At 36.2% G+C, this 23,954-nt stretch overlaps 1 protein-coding gene across 2 annotated transcripts in view; it reads right to left on the bottom strand.

Annotated features, from left to right (window-relative positions):
- MYOM1 (myomesin 1) overlaps positions 1–23,954 on the bottom strand; it is a 95,106-nt gene that overhangs the window by 8,755 nt on the left and 62,397 nt on the right. For both annotated transcript variants that reach the window (XM_075213362.1, XM_075213363.1), the window contains 19 exons: positions 23,135–23,331; positions 19,356–19,482; positions 18,148–18,332; positions 16,592–16,706; positions 16,283–16,442; positions 16,021–16,127; positions 14,624–14,668; positions 13,382–13,518; positions 12,642–12,786; positions 9,452–9,511; positions 9,064–9,131; positions 8,757–8,870; positions 8,283–8,370; positions 5,968–6,006; positions 4,015–4,120; positions 3,629–3,792; positions 3,372–3,408; positions 2,163–2,185; positions 940–995 (listed from right to left, as the gene is read on the bottom strand). In XM_075213362.1, the coding sequence (XP_075069463.1) occupies positions 940–995; positions 2,163–2,185; positions 3,372–3,408; positions 3,629–3,792; positions 4,015–4,120; positions 5,968–6,006; positions 8,283–8,370; positions 8,757–8,870; positions 9,064–9,131; positions 9,452–9,511; positions 12,642–12,786; positions 13,382–13,518; positions 14,624–14,668; positions 16,021–16,127; positions 16,283–16,442; positions 16,592–16,706; positions 18,148–18,332; positions 19,356–19,482; positions 23,135–23,331 (1,973 nt within the window). The remainder of the gene's footprint in view (positions 1–939; positions 996–2,162; positions 2,186–3,371; positions 3,409–3,628; positions 3,793–4,014; positions 4,121–5,967; positions 6,007–8,282; positions 8,371–8,756; positions 8,871–9,063; positions 9,132–9,451; positions 9,512–12,641; positions 12,787–13,381; positions 13,519–14,623; positions 14,669–16,020; positions 16,128–16,282; positions 16,443–16,591; positions 16,707–18,147; positions 18,333–19,355; positions 19,483–23,134; positions 23,332–23,954) is intronic.

Genomic DNA, 23,954 nt, shown 5'->3' with positions numbered 1-23,954 from the left:
TTCCCCAACCCCTGTGTCTTCTCGGAAGCAGAGCAGAGGGCCTTTGAATCATAGTAGAGCAGGGGACCTTCTTAGAGGATGGACCAGCATCGCTGGCCCCTTTCACGCTGGTTACATGGGCTACTCTGGTGGTAGTTCTTCCACTTTGTCCAATATTTCTTTAGTTCTAGAACTGGAAGCTCAAACTGGGCTTTACTACAAATGAATATACCCTCAAAATTTTCTATGGGGCCCAGTGATTGTTACTGCCCTGATTCAGTTTTCCACCTATTTGATAGTTTATAGTTTGATGGTAAATTTACTTTAATTACTTCTTCTAATATTAACTTATATTATGCCTACACTTGTTCCCTAAATCAGGGTTACCTTAAATTAACATAAAATTATAGCAGACAGGTAGCCATAAAATAGTGCTAATGTTAGCTATACACACCAAATAGCAAATGCTTGCTATTTGGTATTAGGCAACTATTGTATCAATTGAAAGTAATGCACTATGGGGCATATTCAATTGTTTGATTTTCCCGCAGCGTTAAAAGTATTACCGTTATTACGGTAATACTGAGCCGGATTTCACGGAGCTGCGAGCTTAAATCCAGCGTGAAAGGTACCATAATAACGGTAATTACATGCACTATTACCGTAATGACGGTAATAGTGCGCACGCCGCATTACTTTTCTGTGTAACACCAACAATTGAATATGCCCCTATGAGATATGTCCAATGAAACAAATAGTGCAAACATTTGCAGATGAATTTAATATTGATAAGAAAGTTTATTGAAAAACTATAAGTTGGTGGGAGCTTAAGTGACAGACTGATGACTCTTTAGGCTTAAGGCTATGTATCCTTTCCACAAATTTATTCCTGATTTACCAAATAAAAAAAATCCTATTTTTAAACAATTTGCCAAGATTTCCATTATATATTTACTTTACCTTTCCTTCTTGTATGGTTACAACATCAGGCAAACCGCCTATTACTCTGGCACGATCTAAAGTGTAAAAAAAATGCATTTATTAATCATTATGCACTCATACAACATATAGCCTTAATAAGGGCAAGAGATGATGTAATTGCTCCTTTACTGCTTTGCATCACAAAATGAACAACAAAGTGCTTTTAAAACTTAAGAAAGTCAGCTATATCCAGACCATTTTTATGTTCCAAAATGACCATTTTTCCATCTCATCAGCAACCAAAGTAGGTGCAATATACTAACATAACATGACAAATTAATTCAGAGCAAATTAAGGTAAACTGATTGTAAGTGACCCCACACACAGCACTACGGCTGTAGGATTGACTTTATAAATGATTGAGCTGGCCAATTCGATCTATGTGCAATATGTCATGGTGAATGAAATAACCTAGCTGATTAACGACTGAGGAATAACTAGACATAAGATATATATAGGAACTAGAGGAAGTACTAGTTGGGGTATTAAGGGACTTTAATTTGCTATGGTTTATTATCACGCACTCAAGGAGGAGGATGAAAGTTGCAAAATTAAAAAATATATCCCCCATGCGTCAAGCAGACTACCGCCATTAATTTCTGAGCATACTTGAATCAGAGAGGTGTCTCAATGCATACATCTCAACTGTCCTGATTTAGGCAACATGGTGTGACAGCAATCTTTGTGAGCTCAATTTGTCCCTAATAACCCCAGGACAATGTTGGGAGGAATGCTCAATGTATTTCTTCCTGGGAAATTACTTTATAAATAATTTAATTAACCATTCAGTAATATTACTTCAGGGTAGCATCAAAAAGATATTGCAAAGTTCTACTGTTCTTAAACTTTAAGGGGTATATTTACTAAACTGCAGGTTTGAACAAGTGGAGATATTGCCTATAGCAACCAATCAGATTCTAGCTATCATTTATTTAGTACATTCTACAAAATGACACCCCTAAATGTGCTCATAGGTAGGCAGTGGAGCATTGAAGCGTGCAGATGTTTTTGGGCCCTGTGACAATTTGGAGAGGATCACAGACATTGTGGCTTCTTATTGGTCCACCCACTCACACCCCTGTTCTCCAGATATTTTGAAGTTGTGAATAAAAACGGTCACCACTTTAGGTGGTAATGCAGCTTTAAACGCTACAATACATTTTCACATATAAATATATAAATAATTAAAAGGTGTAACTCACTCCTCTCTGCTATTGCAGCTTGCCTGATATTGGAGAAAAACAAAACAAAGAAAGATTAACATTTTCTGGCATATTATCCTTGTAAACACAGTGTGAACACATAAACTGGTGGTATATTTTCCAGTACTGAAACGGACATATTTTCTCCTAATCAAGACTCCTTAGTATGGAGTTCTCTGATTCATCCCAAACTTCAAGATTGATTCCAAAAGGCTTTAGTACTCATCATAACACAATCAATGAAAAATGATTAACTAATAGAAACACATATTTCAACGAATCTTGATTGTCACATTGTGGTCTAATTGATATAAAATATTAAGATTCTTTTTTTTTTTATTTATTTAATCTGTCACGCCCACACAATGGAGGCAGACATGTAGAGGGCTGTAGCAGTATCCATGAGAAGACACAACAAAGCTGACAGAGACACAAACCTGTCAATGGTGGACTGCATAATAAAAGTCTGAATAAACTAGACTTCAGAAATATATCTAGGGTGTGCTAACTAATTAACCAAGCCAAGGAATAACATGGGTGTCTGACTGCAACATGGTGATATAGCATGAGATCAATCGTATATCTCCAACACAATCATATCTAAGCTGAAGCCACCTTATAGCCATGATCATTCTCTTATGCGACTAAGAACACAGGCACTGTTAGACATTACCCCCAGGAGAAGCATGCAGACATCCATGGAGCAATGCTCTCAGGGGATGTTATAAGTTAGAATTTTGAAGAGCACAGATGTAATGTTTCAATCTTTACAATTATTGGTTACAAAAATATACCCTCCCTGTAGGACACATACATCTCTGCACTTCCTAATTAAAGATAAATAGACTAAAGACTAATAGACTGAAAAATTATGTTAGTAAAACAAAATTTCCAGTCTGTAAAAAGCAGAAGTTACCAGCTTTCATGTTATGAATTTGCGCTTTAAGGGTTAAAGGATGCAACCGACAGAAACTCACAGCACCTTTGCTTACCCCAGGAAATACTTGCACTATTATAGTTAACAAAGGTGTATTTTAAGTAATTGCATTTCTAAATTTATTGCTATTTTAAATATGTGTTTGTGGTGTTAATAAAGTATCTGTTTATTTAGGATCAGCAAGTAGTTTCCAAGTAGTATTTCTTTTATGTTCTAGAAAGATGAGCATTGTCTCCTGATGCTCTAAGTGTAAATTGCCCCATAGAACTTACTTTAGTCTCTGGAATTCAGCAAAGGCCTCGTCGTAAGCTATAAAAGAAATAATCATGATCATATGATTGTAATAATAATAGATACAAGCAAATAATCAGCCATTATAATATATTAATCTGAATTAGTTAAGGCATTATAGTTATCATTTATATATGTTTTAGCAATTATTAAAATGATTATGAACTATGAAAATATGATGCATATATATAAAATGGCCATAATACAAAATACAATATATGTGTATACCATTCCTTACCTTGTCCAGACAAATCTAAGTCCTTTGTATATGTTGTTTTACCGTCAAACATTTCCATTACATATTTGCCTTTGTCGTTGGGTGTGGGTTCATTTATCTGTAGCCAAATCATTTCTCCAGTGACCCCACTCTTAACTCTATCTGTGTACTTTATCTTGCTGTCACTAGGAAACAAACAAATCCATAAGTAGAAGATTATGTAAGATGACCACACACCGGCTGATGTTCCTGCATGACTAGATGCCTACACCACAAAGCACAACCCCACAAAACACGCTTACATGAAACATATATCTAGGCAAACTGGCCTCTTTCATAAACACTTCAATAAATAGCTAAGGCTTCTAATTGATAAACACTTGTTAGACTGATTAATTTTGACTTACTTGTGACCCCAGCTGACTTTGAGATCATCTACATAATAGTTTACAAATGAGTACAGCCTTATGCCTTCCTCATTGCTCTGGATTTTGACCTGAGTGGCCGACTCAGCTGAAAAAAAAGAACAAGACAAAATATTTTTATCATATTTAATTAATTAATTAATTAATTATGTTTTGTTAAAGAAACATATATTTGCTACTACTGGGAGTGACAGTGGAAGTCCTGGGCAAAAAAGAGCTGAAAAAAGCCTAACACATTATGTAAGTCTAGTGCACACATAGATTGAGCAGCACAGTAGAGCTGAAGATTGCCATCATTGTAAAAAACAAGGATGATTCAAGGATCTACTGAAATATCATCTTTACTCAGCTGCAAGACCCACTGAGCTCAATTGTCATCTCTGTTGGGCTGCTGGTCCCACTGTGCTCAACTCTCAGCACCCAAGCTGCAGATTCTGACTACTCCATTACTCCAGGTAGAGGACTCTGCATAACTTGTATCAATTGTTCCTCCCCATTCTCTCAATACCTACCCTAGCTAATCAACATTCATCCGCATATCTCACATCCACCATCCACCTACAGAATTTACCATCTCTCTTTCTTCTACTTACTTTTACTGCACTTCTCTTTCTTTCCTTTTCTTCCATTACATATTATTATTACCCCTTCTTTACTTCACTCCTCTCTAGTCTGCACCTTTAAACTTTTTTGTTTCCTGTACCACAAACTACATTAATGGCTTATCTTAACTGATACTTTGTCAGCCTTTTGTCCCCCTTCTTAGGGAAGGTTGGCAGAGTTATCCAAAAACTTCCTAAGATTCTGGTAGTACGGTTACATTTTTCCTGTCAATTTAACAGAAGACCACAAAGAATCATTGATGATGCGTTTGGTTTTTGCTTCAATCCTTTTGATCTGCATGTTAGTTTTGGAACTTTTTATCAATAAACAGTGTACTGTTCAAATAAAATAACGCATTGTCCTTGATTCACTAAATTAGTTAATAAACTTTTATATTTAGCTACTGTTGTTTAGATATATTAATCTTTATCTGCTGGAGATGAGTGTGTTAACTTTTTGATTTCTGGATCTCTGGTGAGAAGGAGGACAAAACATACGGGTCAATTTATCAAATGGTGAAAAGCCCTATTGCCAGCGAACATGGATGTTTTGACCAGTGAAGGGCTTTTTCTGCCTTCTCCCTGTACAACAAAGGGTTTCCACCGGCAATAACACTGCTATCACTACAGTAACCTAACTCTGCATGGAGAAGCCTCTTTAACAAGTATATAGTACTGCTGTAATACCTGTTCTGCTATCTGCATCTGGGATTCGCAATAACAGATGAAAATCATCAAAACAATGCTTTATTCTTTGAATGTGGAAATGTTTTAACATTTTTAAGCTGTTTTTAACTTGTATTTATCTTTACTAATGGAACTTAAAGCCATTGCTAGCCACCTCACACATGCGCATATCCACAGAGATTGGCCCGGAGAAGCGGTAAGTTAACCCTTACCACTCAGACCACTGTCTCTGACTCAGTTGAGTAACAGCTACCCTGACTATATTTTTTTTCTGTAAATTGCAGTGATACGTTTTGTTTTTTTATCGCCACAATAAGCTATGGTAAGAAAATAGACTTATCACCGGAGAACGAACCCCATTAATAAACAGGTCCCATAGAGTGGTTGGACTGTTTGGGATGTGACTTCTCATTTGAAAGTCTCTGTCCAAGTGATGAGAGTAGCTACCTGGCACACAATATATGTGCTTATTGTGTTATTATAAAATAAACCAATGTTGATTTGTATTACCAACTTTTTATGTTACCAATATACTTTAAATTTAACTTTTTGTGCCTCTGTTTGGGATTTGTAAGCATAGACCTAGTGTCATATATGATTTGGTTGAAAAAAAATAAACAATATGACCAGGCTAATAAATACTTACCAATCATTTTGCAAACTGCAGTCATGAGTTCATCAAATGCTGTGAAAATAGGAAATATAGTTACATGGCTGTTTTGTTAAAGAAACAGTCAAAACATTGCCACTGTAGAGCTAGTAGAGGAACATGGAGCCAGAGTAGCGCTATAAAAGAGGGAAGTGCTGTTGTAGAAGAAGAGGAATGTAGTAGTGAAGAGTAGCACAGTTGTAAAAAGTAGTATGGTGGTAGAGAGGTGTAATAGTGGAAAGTAGCACTGTCTCAGAGAGGAGCGTAGTAGTAAGTTGTGTAGTAGTAGAGTGTAGCAATGAGGCAGTAAAAGAGTATTTGAGAGTAGTTCGGTAGTAAAGAGCACAGAAGTGTAGTTAGCATAGAAGTGGAGTAAAAATGGACTGTAGTAATAAAGGTGTGAAGTAGAAAAGAAAATTGCTGTAGCAGAGAGAAGCAATCATGGCAATAGATATGTGCTATAGTATAGAGTACTACTGTATTAAGGTGGAGCATAGAAATGGAGGAGTGTGTAATTAGAGAGCAGCACAGTAGAAAAGGGGGCCATTGGAATGGAGGATGCAGTAGTAGAGGTATGCAATAGTAAAGACTAAGGGCCTGAGTCATTAAGGCAATAAGGCAAATAAAGGAGTAAATGTTCTCTGGGACAAACCATGTTACAATGCAAGGGTTACATATTAGTTTATTATTTTGCACATTAAATACTGCCTGTTTTTTTTTTTTATCTAGAACACAAATACTTGATAGCTTTACTTTTACACTGAAATGTAAAATTGATCTAGGACATGCCCTACCCCAACTATAAATCTGTCCACACATTTTAAATTTACCTCCCCCTCCAATGTAATATGGTTTTGCGAAGGTGCAAAGTTACTCCATTTTTATGCTTTGCTTTCCTTAATGACTCAGGCCCTAACACTGTATTAGAGAGGAGTGCAGGAGTAGAGAGGAGCATTATAATAGAGAGTACAGTAAGAGTAGAGGAGGACAGAGGTAGAGAGTAGAGGTAGAGTAGAAAGGGGCAGTAGTAGAGAAAAGCATTATCATAGAGAGTAGAGGAGGGCAGTAGTAGAGATAGCAGTATAGTAAAGAGTAGAGTTAGAGCAGGGGAGTGGAGTAGTAAAGAGGAGCACTATAGTAGAGCGTATAGTGAGAGTAGAGGAGGCCAGTATTAGAGAGCAGTGCTATAGTACAGAGTCAACTTAGAGTAGTGGAGGGCAGTAGTAGATAGAATTAGTTTAGTAGAGAGTATAGTGAGAGTACAAACAGACAGTAGTAGAGAGTACCATTATACTAGAGAGTAGCGTTAGATTAGAGGAGGGCAGTAGTAGAAAGAAGCACTATAGTAGAGGATACAGTGAGAGTAGAAAATGGCTTTAGTAGAGAGTAGCACTATAGTATAGAGTACAGTAAGAGTAGAAGAGCGCAGTAGCAGAGAAAAGCACTATAGTAGTGAGTATAGTGAGAATACAGGAAGGCAGCAGTAGAAATTAGCACTATAGTTGACAGTAGCCTTAGAGTAGAAGAGCGCAGTAGTAGAGAGAAGCACTTTAGTAGTGAGTATAGTGAGAATACAGAAAGGCAGCAGTAGAGAGTTGCACTATAGTTGAGATTAGCGGTAGAGTAGAGGAAGACAGTAGTAGACAGAAGCATTATAGTAAAGAGTAGAGTTAGAGTAGAGGAGGGTAGTAGTAGAGATTACGAGATTACAGTGAGAGTAGAGATGGCAGTAGTAGAGAGTAGCACTATGTTAGTGAGTAGAGTTAGAGTAGTGGATGGCAGTAGTAGACAGAAGCAGTATAATAGAGAGTATAGTGAGCATACAGGAAATCAATAATAGAGATTAGCGCTATAGTAGAGAGTACAGTGAGAGTAGAGAAGGGCAGCACTATAGTAGAGTGTACAGTGAGAGTAGAGGAGAGCAGTAGTAGAGACAAGCACTATAGTTGAGAGTACAATGAGAGTAAAGGAGGGCAGTAACAGAGTGTGGTACTATAATAGAGGGTACAGTGATAGTAGATGAGGACAGTAGTAGAGGGATACCTAACCGAAGAAAAACAAGCAACAGAATGAAGCCATCACTTAATGCAGAATAAAACTCATATATATTCCTCTTTAATCTGATTCACTGATTTAAAGACAGACATAACATAAGAAGAGAAAACTTAACACTCATAGAAAAATACATCCCCAGAGGTCTTTAATTCCATAACAACAAAAGAACAAAAGCAGTATAACAATCTTTTAAGGCAGACAGACAAGTATTCAAAGCAGACCAAGGAGTGTAAAGAAACCAGCTGAGCAAGTCTTACCGGAATCCACAAGCTTAAGCACACTCTTGTCTTTTCCTCTATCATCTTTCAGTAGTAACTCATATATACCAGCATCTTTCCTAGTGATCTACAAAAATAATATAAAAATAGGGTCTTTGCCATGTAGGAATAATAAATTATTGTAAAAAATAACAGTTTTTACTGAAGTGTCACAACACAGTGCTCACTGCAAAGCCTTGAGAATCCTATTCATTATGATGATAAACTCAGAGAACATTTTGGGATTTGAGCTACAATTTGCTTATTTCCTTATACAGGACATTAAAATACACATTTACTAAACACAATTGCAGTGTAAACATATATTTAAGAAATCTCCATCACTGTGGATGAATTCTAGCATTATGGGCAAAATGCAGCACTTAATTACAGTGATACAGTTGTTCTTTGCTCGTTATGGCTGGGGGGTGATTAGTTGGGCCTCAGGTTCATTGTTTGTCATGTGTGACTTACCTCGGTAATGAGTAATGTACATACACCATCCTTAAAGTCATGTTTCTCATCAATCATTATCTCCATTTCATCTTTATACCATGTTATACTTGTTTCGTTCTTCATATTAGCAACCTGTAGTTAAGTTACAAAAGAAACATTGTAAGTCCCACAATCTGCCCAGGAGAGGGTAGCTCTTTCTAACTAATGTACTGTTACAGGACCAAATACGTTTTATTGGACACTTTCACAAGTCACCGAAAACAAGGGTGTAAATATTATTTTATATTGTATATTATATATATATATATATATTACCCTTTCTTACCTTACTTTTCAACAGCACATTGCACTCAGGAGTAACCTCCCATCTGAGATACTCCACAAAATGAGGACCTTATAGTAAATAAAACATACAGCATTTGATGGATATTAGGTATTTAACATTGTATTTTAATTATTTCTCAAATTAGCGAAAGCACTTATGCAGATAATTAGGTACTTTGCAAATAAGAATCTATATCTTACAATCAATCTCCTTATATGAAATTCCCTTTAACCATATGTTCATGTTTTATCAAGTGGAAAGCTAAAATACTTGACTATATCCTTTGATGTTTTTATTTTCTCAAATAACACACAAAAAATCTAGATGAAATACTATATTAATATGTTTTGTACCATTTCTGTCTGCTCTCGGTGCCATGATTCATTACCTTGTTTCCGGATCCATTCATGTCTCTGGAATCTGGCTTCTTTCTGTAGTTTATCAAACACTGCAGAGGATAAATAAGTCCATAATTAATACAAAGCACCACAGGGTCATTTGTTAATAAAAAAAATTTTTTAAATCAGGCCTATATTGTTGAAAATCTGTAATTTGGGATTTTCACATAATTCAGGTTCCTAAGGCATCTATATGAAAATAAATTGTAGGGATTGGGTCCTACACCTGGTTTACTGTATTTGACAACTAAAAAAAAACTAAGGGACTTGTAATGGACTGCACAAAATACCATATCCCATGGGTGCCCTGGTTGTGTGTTCTAAAAATATATGAACAGTTACAAATCCAATGTAGTGATCAATAAGGTGGACCTGCCCCTTATAGATAATGACCTGATTTTTAGGCTGAACCAGAAAGCATCCTAACTTGCTAGGAACCAGTGACATCACTGAAGCATTGTATGTTTCATTTTCATAAAGCCTGATTGAACAATGATGTACAAAGTGTGCAGAATGTCACCCATGCCACCCTAGACTGAAGTGCAAGTATAAACAAGGCATAGAGTGGTCAGTGACTGTGAAGGAGCTCCTATATCGCCCCTGATGATGCAATCGCGGTGGGCAGAGCTTGAGTTACTCATACTAGCTACTAGCATTTCACTGCTGTTTGCATGCGCCAAATTTATGCACAGATTAAGAACTGACTGAAAGCCAAAGCATTTTAAACACAGAATTACATGTGCATTTGGCAGAGGGCATTTCAAACAAAGAAAGCGGTACAAGGCGAAAGCACAAAAAGGTTGTGTAAAATAACGCCTCTAGAGTACATCTGAGATGTCACGGGTGCATGTTATTCGACGTGACTAAAATAGAAAAAAAGTCGCAGATTGCATTATATCCCAATAATTAATAAGATTAGTTATTAATAAGATCAAAGGCATTGTATCATTATTATGGCGGAACACAGGACCCTATAACAGTAAAACATATAAAAATACAGCACTTGTCTAATATATTCTATAGAATTAGGCTGTAATTATAACACAAAAGTAAATGTAAAACATGGAGAAATTCATGTTATATAATACTGTACATCAAGAGGTTGTACATGCATTTACAATACTTGTGTTTGACTTATATCACATGAATTACATGCATGTCATGATTGGATATTTAGTCATGTAACACAAGAGATTACTTCAGCGAAAGACAGCCTTATACACTTCAGGACCCACATAGATGGCCCTCTAACCATCAAAATTTCTGTCTACTACAGAAATATTGCGAATTTGCATGTTCCTAACAATTATGAAGAGTGACAGGTGCTGCAGAAAGTTCTATACAGGTTGGTCACATAACCATTAGAGTTTTATATATATAAAACGGCCGAAACACAACCTCCTATTTACATACCCAATGTACTCAGAACAACTTGTGGTAAATAGAAGTAAAGCCAGCTTGGAATAAGAATCACTGATACCTGTGCTGTATGGGAAGTCAATGCACACAGATATTGAAGAATGCACATGACAGCTTCATGAGCTTTCACAAATAACCACGTGTAAGGGCTTCCTGTACAGTGCTTAACGTTTAAGCTCCATCACCATAGTACAGATGTGGCTAGAATGCCTCATGAAATAACCATATGTACACTATCTAAGGGTAGTGTACGTATGGTTGGGGTTTCCTATACTAAGTGGTTTATATCACACAGTGTTAGGAAATGCACAGTTAAATTAGAAAACTGCTACACATCTTTCTTCTCTTTCTTTCCCAGATATGTGCATCAGCTGCTACTAGTCTTATCCTCTCCTTCCCTATCCTCGTCTCATCTGATTGTAATTTGTGTTTCACATCTCTGCAAATTCTGTTTTTTAAAAGTATGTAACAGAATTTGCTATAACCTGTCTTAGGCTGCTGATCAGAGAAACATAGTTTATGACATCAGTCTGGCCTTGCTCGCCTCTAGCCTGACATAGACCAATAGTGTTTTCTGATCAGCTGACCAATTAGCATAGATGTATCTGTATTCTTCACACCTATATCTTAGCATTCATTTAAGGGGGGACCTTTTGGGGTTTCCTACACTAAGTGGTTTCTCTCACAAAGTGTTAGGAAATGCACAATTAAACGACACAGTTGAAGAAATCGCGAACAACCTCTGATATACCTTTAACAAGCTGCAGCCTGCTGTAGCCTTCCACTACACTTCCTATTTCACTGTCCTGGACAATGTTACTTGGTAATTATATCTTTGTTTTCTCTTATATTGCTGCTTCACTTTCTTAACTCTACTATTGTTACACTGCATTACATTTGCCTTTGTACTGGTCCACCATAACATTACTTCATACCAATAATCCACTCATTTGTACTACTACAATTCTCCAAGAGAAGGGGCAGAGCAGAAATCTGCACGTTTGCACTACATTTTTCCAGCATCAATTTGATTCTTTGACCAGAGAGTCACCCTTGTTACTGGTCTCTGGTGTCACCTCCTCTATCTCCATATCCCTTTGAGATTTCTTGGATTTTATTTTTGTGGTGCTGCCTTGCTCTTGTTTTACCATTTATAGCATTGCTGATTACATTTCCATCACATATCATACATCCCTGGTCACCATCTGGACTTCTACACTACCTAAACCCAAACACCATTATGGCCCCTACACCTACTTGGCCCCTGCACCCTCCTGGACGTTGCTCAATTAAGCTTCTGCACCAGGACTCTGTCCTACCTAGGCCTGTGCATCATCATTGCCCCTTTTAGGCCTCTCTACATTATGGTCTCAGTATCTTGCAGACCCTCCCTTTAGAATGTAAGCTCTCACTGCCAGGGTTCTCTACCCTATGTCCCATGTCTGTACTCTATATCTCATGTCTACCCACTCTCTGTCCCGTTTTGTTTGTGGGATGTATTGTTTTTGCATGCCATACAATTTGTTCTGTTAAATGGATCTATGCCTTTATTATTCTGCTTATCTGTACCCATTGTTCTTATCTGTATGTACTTATGTCATTTTGTTATATGTTGTAACCTCCTATGTATGGCGCTGTGGAAGCCTTGTGGTGCCTTATAAATAAAAGATAATAATAATACCTAAATAAACTTCATATCTGTGCTTACATAGTGAGATTGTGTGCATTGTAACATGCAGTGTACTAGACAGTCATACTCACCATCACCAATAAGTACCAGACTGGATTGGTTTGCTGCCTTTCCGTCTTGAAGCTGGAAGGTAAAGGTCCCTTCATCCTCATCCTCAAGCTTCTCCATGATCATCTCCACAATGCCAGTCTTACTGTCCAAATTCATCTTGTATTTCTTTGAGACAGAACAATAACTTAAGCAACCATACATAAATAGCTTGCAAGTTACATCATAAATGTGATATAGCGTACATACCCAGAGAAAAGCATTATTTCTCCTTGTTTGTGAAATAAGTGCTATAAATGGAGCCAAACAGTATGAATAGAATAAAAAGGGAGCTAAATGTGGTATACAAGTTATAGAAATATATTGGATAACACACTCCCTATTGTAAATGATATGCACATTTGAAGTTTTCCAGTCTCAAAGGTGAGTGATTTTATACAGGTCACAGATATAAGGCGACTTCTAATATCTATAATTTTCTACATTAGAGGAGGCATTTGTCCTTATAATGCACACATTTTTCTAAAGGATAGAATATTTATACATATATTATTTATATAACTTATTTTTGTTAAATATATCCATATGTCCATCTCCATTCATTTATATTGCTTTTGTAGGTATGTAATGGACTGGGGGAGGTTTTAAAGCTCTCTAAAACTAGTATATTCATTGAAATATCTGTTATTGATGTCACAAACTACTTTTAAATTTAGACATTGCTATCTCATCTACTTAAAGAGATTCTAGTCTATTGACTTACATCACCATTCTGAATCTCCTTATCATTGAACACATAGTTGGCCTTGGCACTACCCGAGAGTTTCTCAGCTTGCATCCAAAAGCGAACTTGTCCTTTCTCCAGGATCTCTACAGCCAACTCAGATTTAAGAGGAATAACTGCAAAACAATTACAGAGTTTTCAAAGACAATGTAGACTTAAACTGAATACATTTAAAATTGGGCAGTTTTTAAATAAAACAAAAATAAAAATATGCTGTATGAAAGTAATTTAAGGTGGCTGAGCCAAGAAAGTGTTCATTAGCGCAAAGACAATTGAGGCAAGGAATGTGACAGGACAATGGGCAGGTATGTATGGTTCGTAGGTATATCTAGATAGGTTCATTCACAACAACACAATAACATAAACACAATGGTAGTGTTGCAACCATAGTGCTCAAAAGGGCACTTGATTGGGAAAACTTGAAGGACTGTCTTTCATTTTCAATAGGAGGAAGAGAATATTCAGAATACAAACAGGCTGGATTGTTATGTTTGATCCCAAAGAGCTTTAAATCGGAAATTTGATTGAGTGCACTGCACCCAATTGTACAAAAAGTGCTTGAAGTGAGTTTATGCAAACTGGAAATAATTATAATAAAAATACTTAAATTAATAAACAGAAATATTAATGAGTCACAGCGCTCTGTATCCTCACTAAAGACATTTGTTAAGTAAAGTTGTTTTAATGAAGGGATGAACCAAATGAACACAAGTGGTCAGATATTATTTTGAAAATATTAGACAAATATGTACATTTTGTAGGTATATGCATATGTATAAGCAACAGTAGGCACACAGCCTACAATCCTGCCATAAAGGACCCCTTGAAAAACTATACGTTACTCAATGTGCTCTCCATAAACAGCTATACCATGCAGAACTACCCCACAAATGTAAACACTAATAGAATCTACATTCCTACATTTGTTTTATCTGTATTAGCATTGAATAAAGTATCTTTATGGTTATCTGGTGTAACATTTGAAAAAAGGGCATTCTGAGCAGAAAGGAGGACCTCCATTAGATACATTACAGGACTCGTCTCACCGGAGGATCAAGGAATGCAGATGAGATTTTGTACTGTTTTATCTCCCATAATTCCACTCAAAAGTACATGTTTAGTTTTGGGTGAGAATATCCTGGAAGTCACTTACAGTACAACTAATAATACAACTACAATATAAAAAAATGGAAAACAAAACACCAATTTATTAAAATTTACCTGGGAATTTGTTGTCATGGCTGAGCTGCAACAGGCGCCTCAGCTCTAAAGGGAGAAAATACATTTTATTTATTTTACATGAGGCAAATGTCAGGAAAGTAAAATCACATGAGTTTAACATCACCTGGACTGGTGAATCTCAATTTCTTCTCCAACATGCATATGGTAGGATCAGAATTTTGCATAAACATGAATCCATGGACCCATCCTGCCTTGTGTCAATGGTGAAGGCTAGTGGCGGTGGTGTAATGGGGTAAGCGGAATGTTTTCTTTGGACCCAATGTCACAAAGCACATGAACATGACAATGAGTTCAGTATACTCCAATGGTCTACACTATCACCAACTCTCAATCACATAGAGCACCTTTGGGATGTGGTGGAACAGGAGATTCGCTGCATGAATGTGCTGATGACAAATATTGCAGCACCTGTGTGAAGCTACCAAGTACTAGAAAGATATACATAATAAAGTGGTCACTAAGTTTATATTATTAATAAAGGTTCCACAGGGTTGTAAATAGGGGATACAGTAAAACAGTACATGGCAAAACAGGACATTACAATAAAGACAAAAACACTACAATACAAAATAGGCAAAAAAGAGTAAAATACAGCAAATGAATAGCCAAACCAGTGGGAATTGAAGTTAAAAAGTGCTCGGGAAATAGTCTCTTGCTATAATTTGAGGAAAGAGGCATGAGAGGTAGGGGAACAAATCAGCACAATCTAAGCCAGTACCCAGGAGTGTGGGCACAGCAAACAGGATCAGAGCCACTGATTAAGGATAGGGGGGTAGACACAATTTCCCTGGTGGTACAGACAAATGGGTGTGAAACAGAAGGAATGGGACAGTGTGAAAAGGGAATAGGTGTAAGTTATGATAAAGAATTGGGTTGTGAGAGCCAGTTTGAAGCCTCAAAGAGAAATGGAATGTTTGATTGGGAGAGGTAGTGAGTTGCAATATATGGAAGCAGCATGTAAAAGTCTGAGCACAGCCAAGAGAGGACAGTGTCACGCAGACAAAGGAATGAAAGAGTTCAAAGATGAGTGGGTGGTCCATGGTGTCGAAGGCAATGGAGAAGGCAAAGGAAAAATGACCCTTACATTTGGAAGCAAGAAGTTCATTAGTGACCTTGGTGTGGAGTGTATGAAAGCCAGAGTGAAGTGGGTCAGTGAGGGAGTGGGAGGAAAGGAAGATGGTAAGGTGGTTGTAGACAATCCACTCAAGAAACTTGGAGGAGAAGGGGAGATGGGGTTGTAGTTGGATAGAGAGTCAGGATCAAGTAAAGGTATATATATCTATGTGTGTATTTGTGTGTTTGTGTGTGTGTGTGGTTTAGGTGTAGGTTATTTTAAAAATAATAAAAATTTAATATGAGCACCATCATATTTTTACCTTCTTCATCTAGTGTGTAGCTGGATGACACGCCATCAGTCTCAGTAACAGCGCAGGAGTAAATGCCAATGTCTTCTTCTGAAGGGTCTTTAAAAACGATCTTTGTCCTGGTGAAATGTTATATTTTAAAGTTATATTCATAAAGATATATTTATGTCCAACTGTTAAAATACAACTCAATAAAGGTCCAGTCATTATGTTGACAGTTTTACTTGAACAATAACTGAAGAACTGTTTAATAGGTCATACAAAAACTGCTCACTTGCCACCTTTGGTCTCAATAGATACTCTTGATGAATCATCATCTATTCCTTCATAATTCTTGGACCACACAAACTTAGAGTCTGGAGTAAGCTGATCACATTCAAAGTTCAATGAGATGACTCCATTGTCATCCACTTCCACCACTACCTCTTTAGTACCTACAAAATCAAACAAAATATAAAAGATTGGTAACTGTTGCACTCTATGGTTTAAATTAAATCTTCCAAGTATGTTTAACAAAATTAATAAAATTAATGTGTTAATAGTTTCAAAATCAGCTCCCTCATCTATAAATGTTTATATCAACCTGGTTTGGTTTGTGCGAGGATAGGATCTGTTACATCGGATGTCTTGCCAACGCCAGCCTGGTTCACTGCTCTCACCCTCAGCACGTAAAGTACATGATTATTCAAGTTTTCAATCTGGAAGATAAAAGCAAAATTAAAAAATAGTTTGTAAAATAATGTTACATAAATGTTCATCCTAATTAAAGGACCAAGTAATACTGTTATAAATAAATAATTTGCGGAAGTAAGGGGACACAATCTGTCTGCTTTCCTGTTGCACACATTGACAAGTATCTACTGTACACTAGAGCCAGATTTGTCAATAGGTACCTTTAGTATTGATAAGGCTAATTTTCTATCGCTGCTTATTACAGCAGTAATAAAATTGCTTGCCACCACAATTTAGCAAGAAAATATCACTGACCAGCTGAACAACTCTCAACTGCCCCAGTGATACTGCCCCAAAGCTGTAAGGAATAGTCACTGCAGATATGCACATACGTAGCCAGCTTGCGAATGCCAAATGGAATTTAAAACGCAGATTTGAGCTTTCTGTTGCACCATTAAAAAATTTAAGTAAATAAAGTGTATAAATAGATAAATACTGTTTTATTTTTTATTCATTTTTTTTTACTTTAAAAGAAACCCTTAAACATAATAAAATATTTTATTCAAAGAGCAAATAATTTGAAAATGATTTTCATCTGTTGTTGCATTCTGAGATGGTGATAACACCAGAGGTATTGACGTACACGTACTGCCGCTATTCTTGTTAACTAGGCTTCCCCAAGTGAAAGCAGGCAAATCATATTGCTGGCAGAGGTTATCTGTGTTCCAGTGATAACCCTATGTTATATTGAATGAAACAAAATATCGCCAGTGAAAAGATACCAGCAATAGAGCTTTTCGGCCTGTAAGCTCTCTGGCTGCATTTGTTGCATATGTTTATCTAGTGTTATGAGTAAACACTAAGCTCTAATGCTGTGTGACCACCATGAAGTGCCCATTGTACAAAGTACTGATCTACAGTACATGACCACAACAGTCTTGAAAGCAATAAGAGTAATTCTAGATGCATATAGAATTCTAAAAAGGCAAATTCAGATGTATGGATATGCTGGATTTTTTTTTCTAATGAGAAAATGCAGACTTTAAAAGTTTTTATTGATATCCCCCAACCTGTATATTCCTGGAAGCCAGAATAGAAGTTAGTGCCAATGTTTGTAGAAAATACTTTTGAAATCTTTTTTGATTAGCTTCCTCATACAGTACATTCTCTAATCATAAAGTAGCCCATTTAATGTTGAATTAAATCTGAAACTGGATAGAAAGACAGAATTTTATGAGTGAAAGCTAATTTACTTAAACACGATCTGTGCTGTGCTATCACTATATTACAATCATGTAATACAATGTGTATACAACTCTAGAGTATACAAGTTATATGTTTATTTGATAACGTGAACTATCTGTGAAATGAAACGTACACATCTTATACTTATGTATATAAATTTATTTCATTAATACTTTTACAAATATATAAATTCCAAATTAAATTGAAAATGTCTTCAAATACCTTCAAGTAAGTGTTTGCGATGGGCTTCTTGTTTACACCTTTCCAATTTTCTTCTGGCGCATCTGCCTCTTTGACGTCCACAAAAAAGCCGGTAACTGGAGTACGACCCGTGTAGACTGGAGACTTCCATAATAGAACCATGGAGCTACTCCTGATCTCTGTGACGGTGAGCTCATGTGGAGGTCCTAATATAGGCAAAATACTTATGAGTTTGTGAATAACATATTCCTTTGCCAGTTGCACTGCCTCAATGGACAACTCCAGATAAAATGAAAAAAAAAAATGATTTTTGGGTGGCATTGGGTGAGCTAAATAAAATGAAAAAAATGTGTATAATGGTCCAAATAGTAAGTCCTATCTCTTACTCGGGGCAGGCTTTTGTCAGACTACTGTGGTGTTGTCAGGGTCTTTGAAAATGTAGCAGCAGTTTGAGAAAAGTCTGTCCTGAGCAGGAGAGAAGATCTCCTGCTCTGACATTCTGGGACAAGTTGAATTGGGAGACTGCAGGTAAGAGAGCTTTTGCTATTTTATTTATCTTAACTAACTCATCCCAAAACATTCATTTTAGATGAAGTTATCAACAAGTCACCTTATATCTTGCCTGCAAAATTTTACTTAAAGAGCCACTAAACCTATGGCACAGGTTCCCTTACATACATGAGCTATTAATAACATCTACAAATATATAGATAGATTTTTTCATATTACTTTGTATTATCAGCTGTTTTTGACTAAAAAAGGCTAAGTCATACTAGCCATCTTTAAGTATTTTCCATCCTGGAGATCCCAGTGGAGGTGAATTACAACACCGGAGGCGGTGAGGCAAAATGAAGTGATCGCAATCAAGTCCCTCAACCCGCAAGATGAGGGAGAATGGCCTGCTCTCCTGGGAGTCCGGGAGACCTACTCAGAATTCGGGAGTCTCCTGGACATTCCGGCAGAGTTGGCAACCATGGGATAAATTTATGACAGCTGCAGTGTCCCTCAAGGGATTACTGTGTGTAGGAAGATATGTTCCCTCACAATCAGAGCTTTATCTCAGCTATCTATTCTGGTAAACTCAAGAAACATCCACAAATATATCTGAGAATATCATTAGCAGCTCTTTTATATATGCAAATTTATATTTTATATTTAGTTGGCATTTGAAATTCAAAAGTTATTTATCTTATGTTAAAAAGTTTGATGAGCAGACAGGAAATTATTACCTGGCACAGCAATGGTCCATTCTTCACATTTGAATGGCTTACTGGGCTGGGATGGGGTCCCAACCCCAGCCAGGTTACAAGCAGCCACTTGATATTGGTACACAACGTTTTCTTTCAAATTCAAAACCTAATACAGAAGGAAAGTAATAATTGAATATGTGTGATTTGATTTGAATATCAGTTTTGCAGTGTTCGCATAGAGTATATTAAAGAATTTAGCAAATAATGATTGTAACATTTGACACCATCTCTTACATGCAAACTGTTGCAATGATATAACATACTCACACTATTGACAACATCTCTTCCATGCAATCTGTTGTAATGATATAACACACTCACACTATTGATAACATCTCTTTCAAGCAACCTGTTGTAATGATATAACATACTCACATTATTGACACCATCTCTTCCATGCAACCTGTTGCAATGATATAACATACTCACACTATTGACAAAATCTCTTCCATGCAACCTGTTGTAATAATATAACATACTCACACTATTGACACCATCTCTTCCATACAACCTGTTGTAATGATCTAACATACTCACACTATTGACAACATCTCTTCCATGCAACCTGTTGTAATGATATAACATACTCACACTATTGACAACATCTCTTACATGCAACCTGTTGTAATGATATAGCATACTCACACTATTGATAACATCTCTTTCATGCAACCTGTTGTAATAATATAACATACTCACACTATTGACACCCTCTCTTCCATGCAACCTGTTGTAATGATATAACATACTCACACTATTGACAACATCTCTTCCATGCAACCTGTTGTAATGATATAACATACTCACACTATTGACACCATCTCTTCCATGCAACCTGTTGTAATAATATAACATACTCACACTATTGACACCATCTTTTCCATGCAACCTGTTGTAATGATATAACATACTCACACTATTGACAACATCTCTTACATGCAACCTGTTGTAATGATATAGCATACTCACAGTATTGATTACATCTCTTCCATGCAACCTGTTGTAATGATATAACATACTCACACTATTGATAACATCTCTTTCATGCAACCTGTTGTAATAATATAACATACTCACACTATTGACAACATCTCTTCCATACAACCTCTTGTAATGATATAACATACTCACACTATTGACACCCTCTCTTTCATGCAACCTGTTGTAATGATATAACATACTAACACTATTTCTGTACAGATTTTGCAAAGCAAATGCAAATTAAGAATGTGATGTTTCCCATAGCAACCAATTAGATATCATTTCTTGTTTTCTAAATTGCATTAGTAAAAGGACAGAATCTGATTGCTTCCTGCAACACTACCTGTTTCCTTTGCATCGGTTGTCATAAATGTTCTCTTTTTTAAGTTGCCCTCGATAGTATACCTAACAATGGTGACCTGTCCTAATCAGCTAAATCATTACTAATTCGGTGAGGAATTCCAAACCACCGCAAGAACACTTTAGTGTTCGTTATAATTTGTATATGCGGAATTCATTTATACTGCCTATGTCTCTGCTACACTAATGTAAATATATAAAGTACATTTGGCTGACCCCTGTAAGATTAATATCAATGTAAACAATACCCTAAGCATGTTTATGGGACAGTTACGTATCATTATTGTGTCTTACAGTGAGAACTGTGTTGCCGCTTTTGCCAATGGGATAAATATAACATTTAATTCTTTACATCACCAAAAGATTCACATTAACAGTTTTATTCTCGTCACACAGCTGCAACGTGGGAAGAAAGTGTTGATTTTCTAACTGAAAGTGCATTTATTACATTTCAAATAATAATAACGCTAGTAGAATTTTACTCAGTACAACATTTATACCACTATACTTTCATATATGTATGTGCAGTATATTTATCAAAATAATAGCCATTTTGATCACATTTTAATAAACAATACATAGCCTTTGCATCAATGTTTTCTCAAATTCATTGTAAATATATGGCACCTAATAGAATAAGCAGATTGATAAAAAAAAAAAAACTATTTGAACTGTTTATACAATAGTATAGAAAATCTCTGGCACTCATCTTACATATGTTAATTAAAAATTCCTTTGTGAGAGGAGCCGCAGTGTTATGCCTCTGATGTCTATTGGTCAGATTAAGAGATGTATTTCATTATTTCATGCTGGTGTGCACCATATATAAACAAATGAACTAACAGGTGCCTGGCCTCATGAAGGGCTTTCCTTTGTCCAGATTAACAATCACATGAGGTATGAGGTACAAGTGCCAAGTGTCCATGTGACAATCAAAACATTTCTACATGAGCCTAAGCAGGTTTCGAAGTCAAATAATTGGATGGAGACATTTAAATTAATAAATATTGGTTGTCATAGTTTCCTGTGTGATTACACAATCACATAGGAAAACACAGTAAATATACTTACATTCACACTTACACTTGTAAATAGTTCACTTTAAATAAACTTTTCAACTGACATTGTTTTATTAATAATATAAAATGCTTAGAGAATTATCGTAATATGGTAAACATACATTAAAGATATTTAGGGTTTAGAACATAAGAAATGTATTGTGTTTGGTCTTATATTAATCCACATTTGTCCAGAAGGAATCCGGTATCATCGGAAAAGCAATTGCATATTACGATCGCTAGTTATGATTGATACTCAATAATACGCTGTAGAGCATATGTTAATAGGTTAGTTTGAACTGGATTTTCGGCTTTTCCCTGAGGCAAAGCATGTACGTACACAACTGTTGGAGTTGCCCCCACCTTTGGAGAAGCATTGTTTGAACTGACCTATGACCTGCATGGTACTGAACTACTCTGAACCTTGAACCAATGAAGAATGCTCTTAGTATTATCTTTGTGCACATTGTGACATCATCATTGTTTTTTACAACTCAAAACTGTATAAAACAGGCCATTGGACACAGTATCTAGCTATCTTCACATGCTTCAGGATTGATGACTGTTACTGTATCCAGTATGCAGCGTATGCATCAGTTATATTTTGCTATACTGGCAATTAAATATATTTGTGCATTGGAACCACATTAATCACAGTGGAAATCTTTTATTTAAATAACTAAAAGGGTTCTACACAAGTATAAAATGTTAAAAGGACTACAATCCCCATGAAGTCAATGTTGATCTCATTGTGGAGTAAGCCAGGGAGATCTTCTGTAAGTAGGGGTATTAAGGAGGCACTCTGTCAACTGATAGCTGGTGTTCACTGGCCAGAGAGATACTTTTAGAGGCTCACGAGGATCTATTGCCATAAAAGACTGTTAAGGCCAACGGTAATGGTTTGTTATTTATCTTTATATGTTGGTTTTAGTTCATTATTTGTTGTTGTGAGGAGTGTGCCTATTCCCTTTGCTGCCTAAGGTGGCAAATGAAATGGCACCCTTCTCATCCCTAACAAAACTACAGTTAACATTTGAAAAAGGATAGTGTACATTATAAAACTAAATAGTATTATGTCTACCAGTGATGTAAAATTTTAGAACATTTTGGCTTGAACATTTGTATTTTTCCATAAATATTGCTGTCCCAAAAACTTGATTGAAGCCACAAAGGACACCCATTGTTGTTGTTAGCCAAGCTAACCTACAAATATGGTAATCAATACATTAAATACACAGGAATAATCCACATTATTATTATTATATTTAATTTATAACAAATTATGCAGTCCTATACGTTACAGGGATCATAACAGAAACAAATGACACACAATGACATAAAATGGCAGTAATATCTTACCCTGTATGCCCTGTCACTTATGGCTTTAATATTGCCCTCCTGCCATTTTCCTGCAACGCCATCCACAACCTCTCGATAGTTGACATAGTAGCCTTGAATGTCCACACCGCCAGTAACTTTGGGCTGCTTCCAACCAATCACCATTGAGTCACATACACTCTCGAGAAGAGTGATATCATAAGGAGCGGAGGGAGTTGCTGTTTTTTACATGAACATTAGACAAGTCGTTTTGGTTTATTTGTTAGAAAAGCAAACTTATATAAATATCACTCATAATAAGAAATAGTCTAAGGTTCACATGTTAATGTGAAATAAAGCAGTGTAAGGGGATTATCCTGTACAACAATGCAATGTGGAAAACAGTGAGTGAATTAAATGTTTTTACAGTGAGAGCATTTTACTAAATCTAGGACCGATGCAAGTGTACAGGTTTAAAGGTGCAATGATCTTTGACTATCAAATAGATAAATGGTATACTTATAATTCTACTCTACAGTCTATAGCATTTCGCTAAAAGCTGTACAATTCTATTGTAAGGTTAAGAGTCCAACAGGCAACATTTTAAAAATATTTTTATCCATGTTAAATTGTTGGCTAAGTCAGTAGTTATCCCATGTGTTGTCAAAAATGCTACATGTTCTGGATAGAAATAAAAAATATTGCCTTGGAATATTGTTTTTCACAATATCAGTTAAATATATCCACATTCTGTGAACATATTCCCATTATAGACTATAGAAACAAATCATCAAAATACATGAATGCCCATTTCTTAATGACCCACCAAAGAAACTAAACATACAGTAGTAATAACTGTCCT

This window comes from Mixophyes fleayi, chromosome 5, assembly GCF_038048845.1.
Source record: "Mixophyes fleayi isolate aMixFle1 chromosome 5, aMixFle1.hap1, whole genome shotgun sequence".
In the NCBI taxonomy this organism is placed as follows: domain Eukaryota; kingdom Metazoa; phylum Chordata; class Amphibia; order Anura; family Limnodynastidae; genus Mixophyes; species Mixophyes fleayi.
This window is presented reverse-complemented; position numbering and strand designations above follow the sequence as displayed.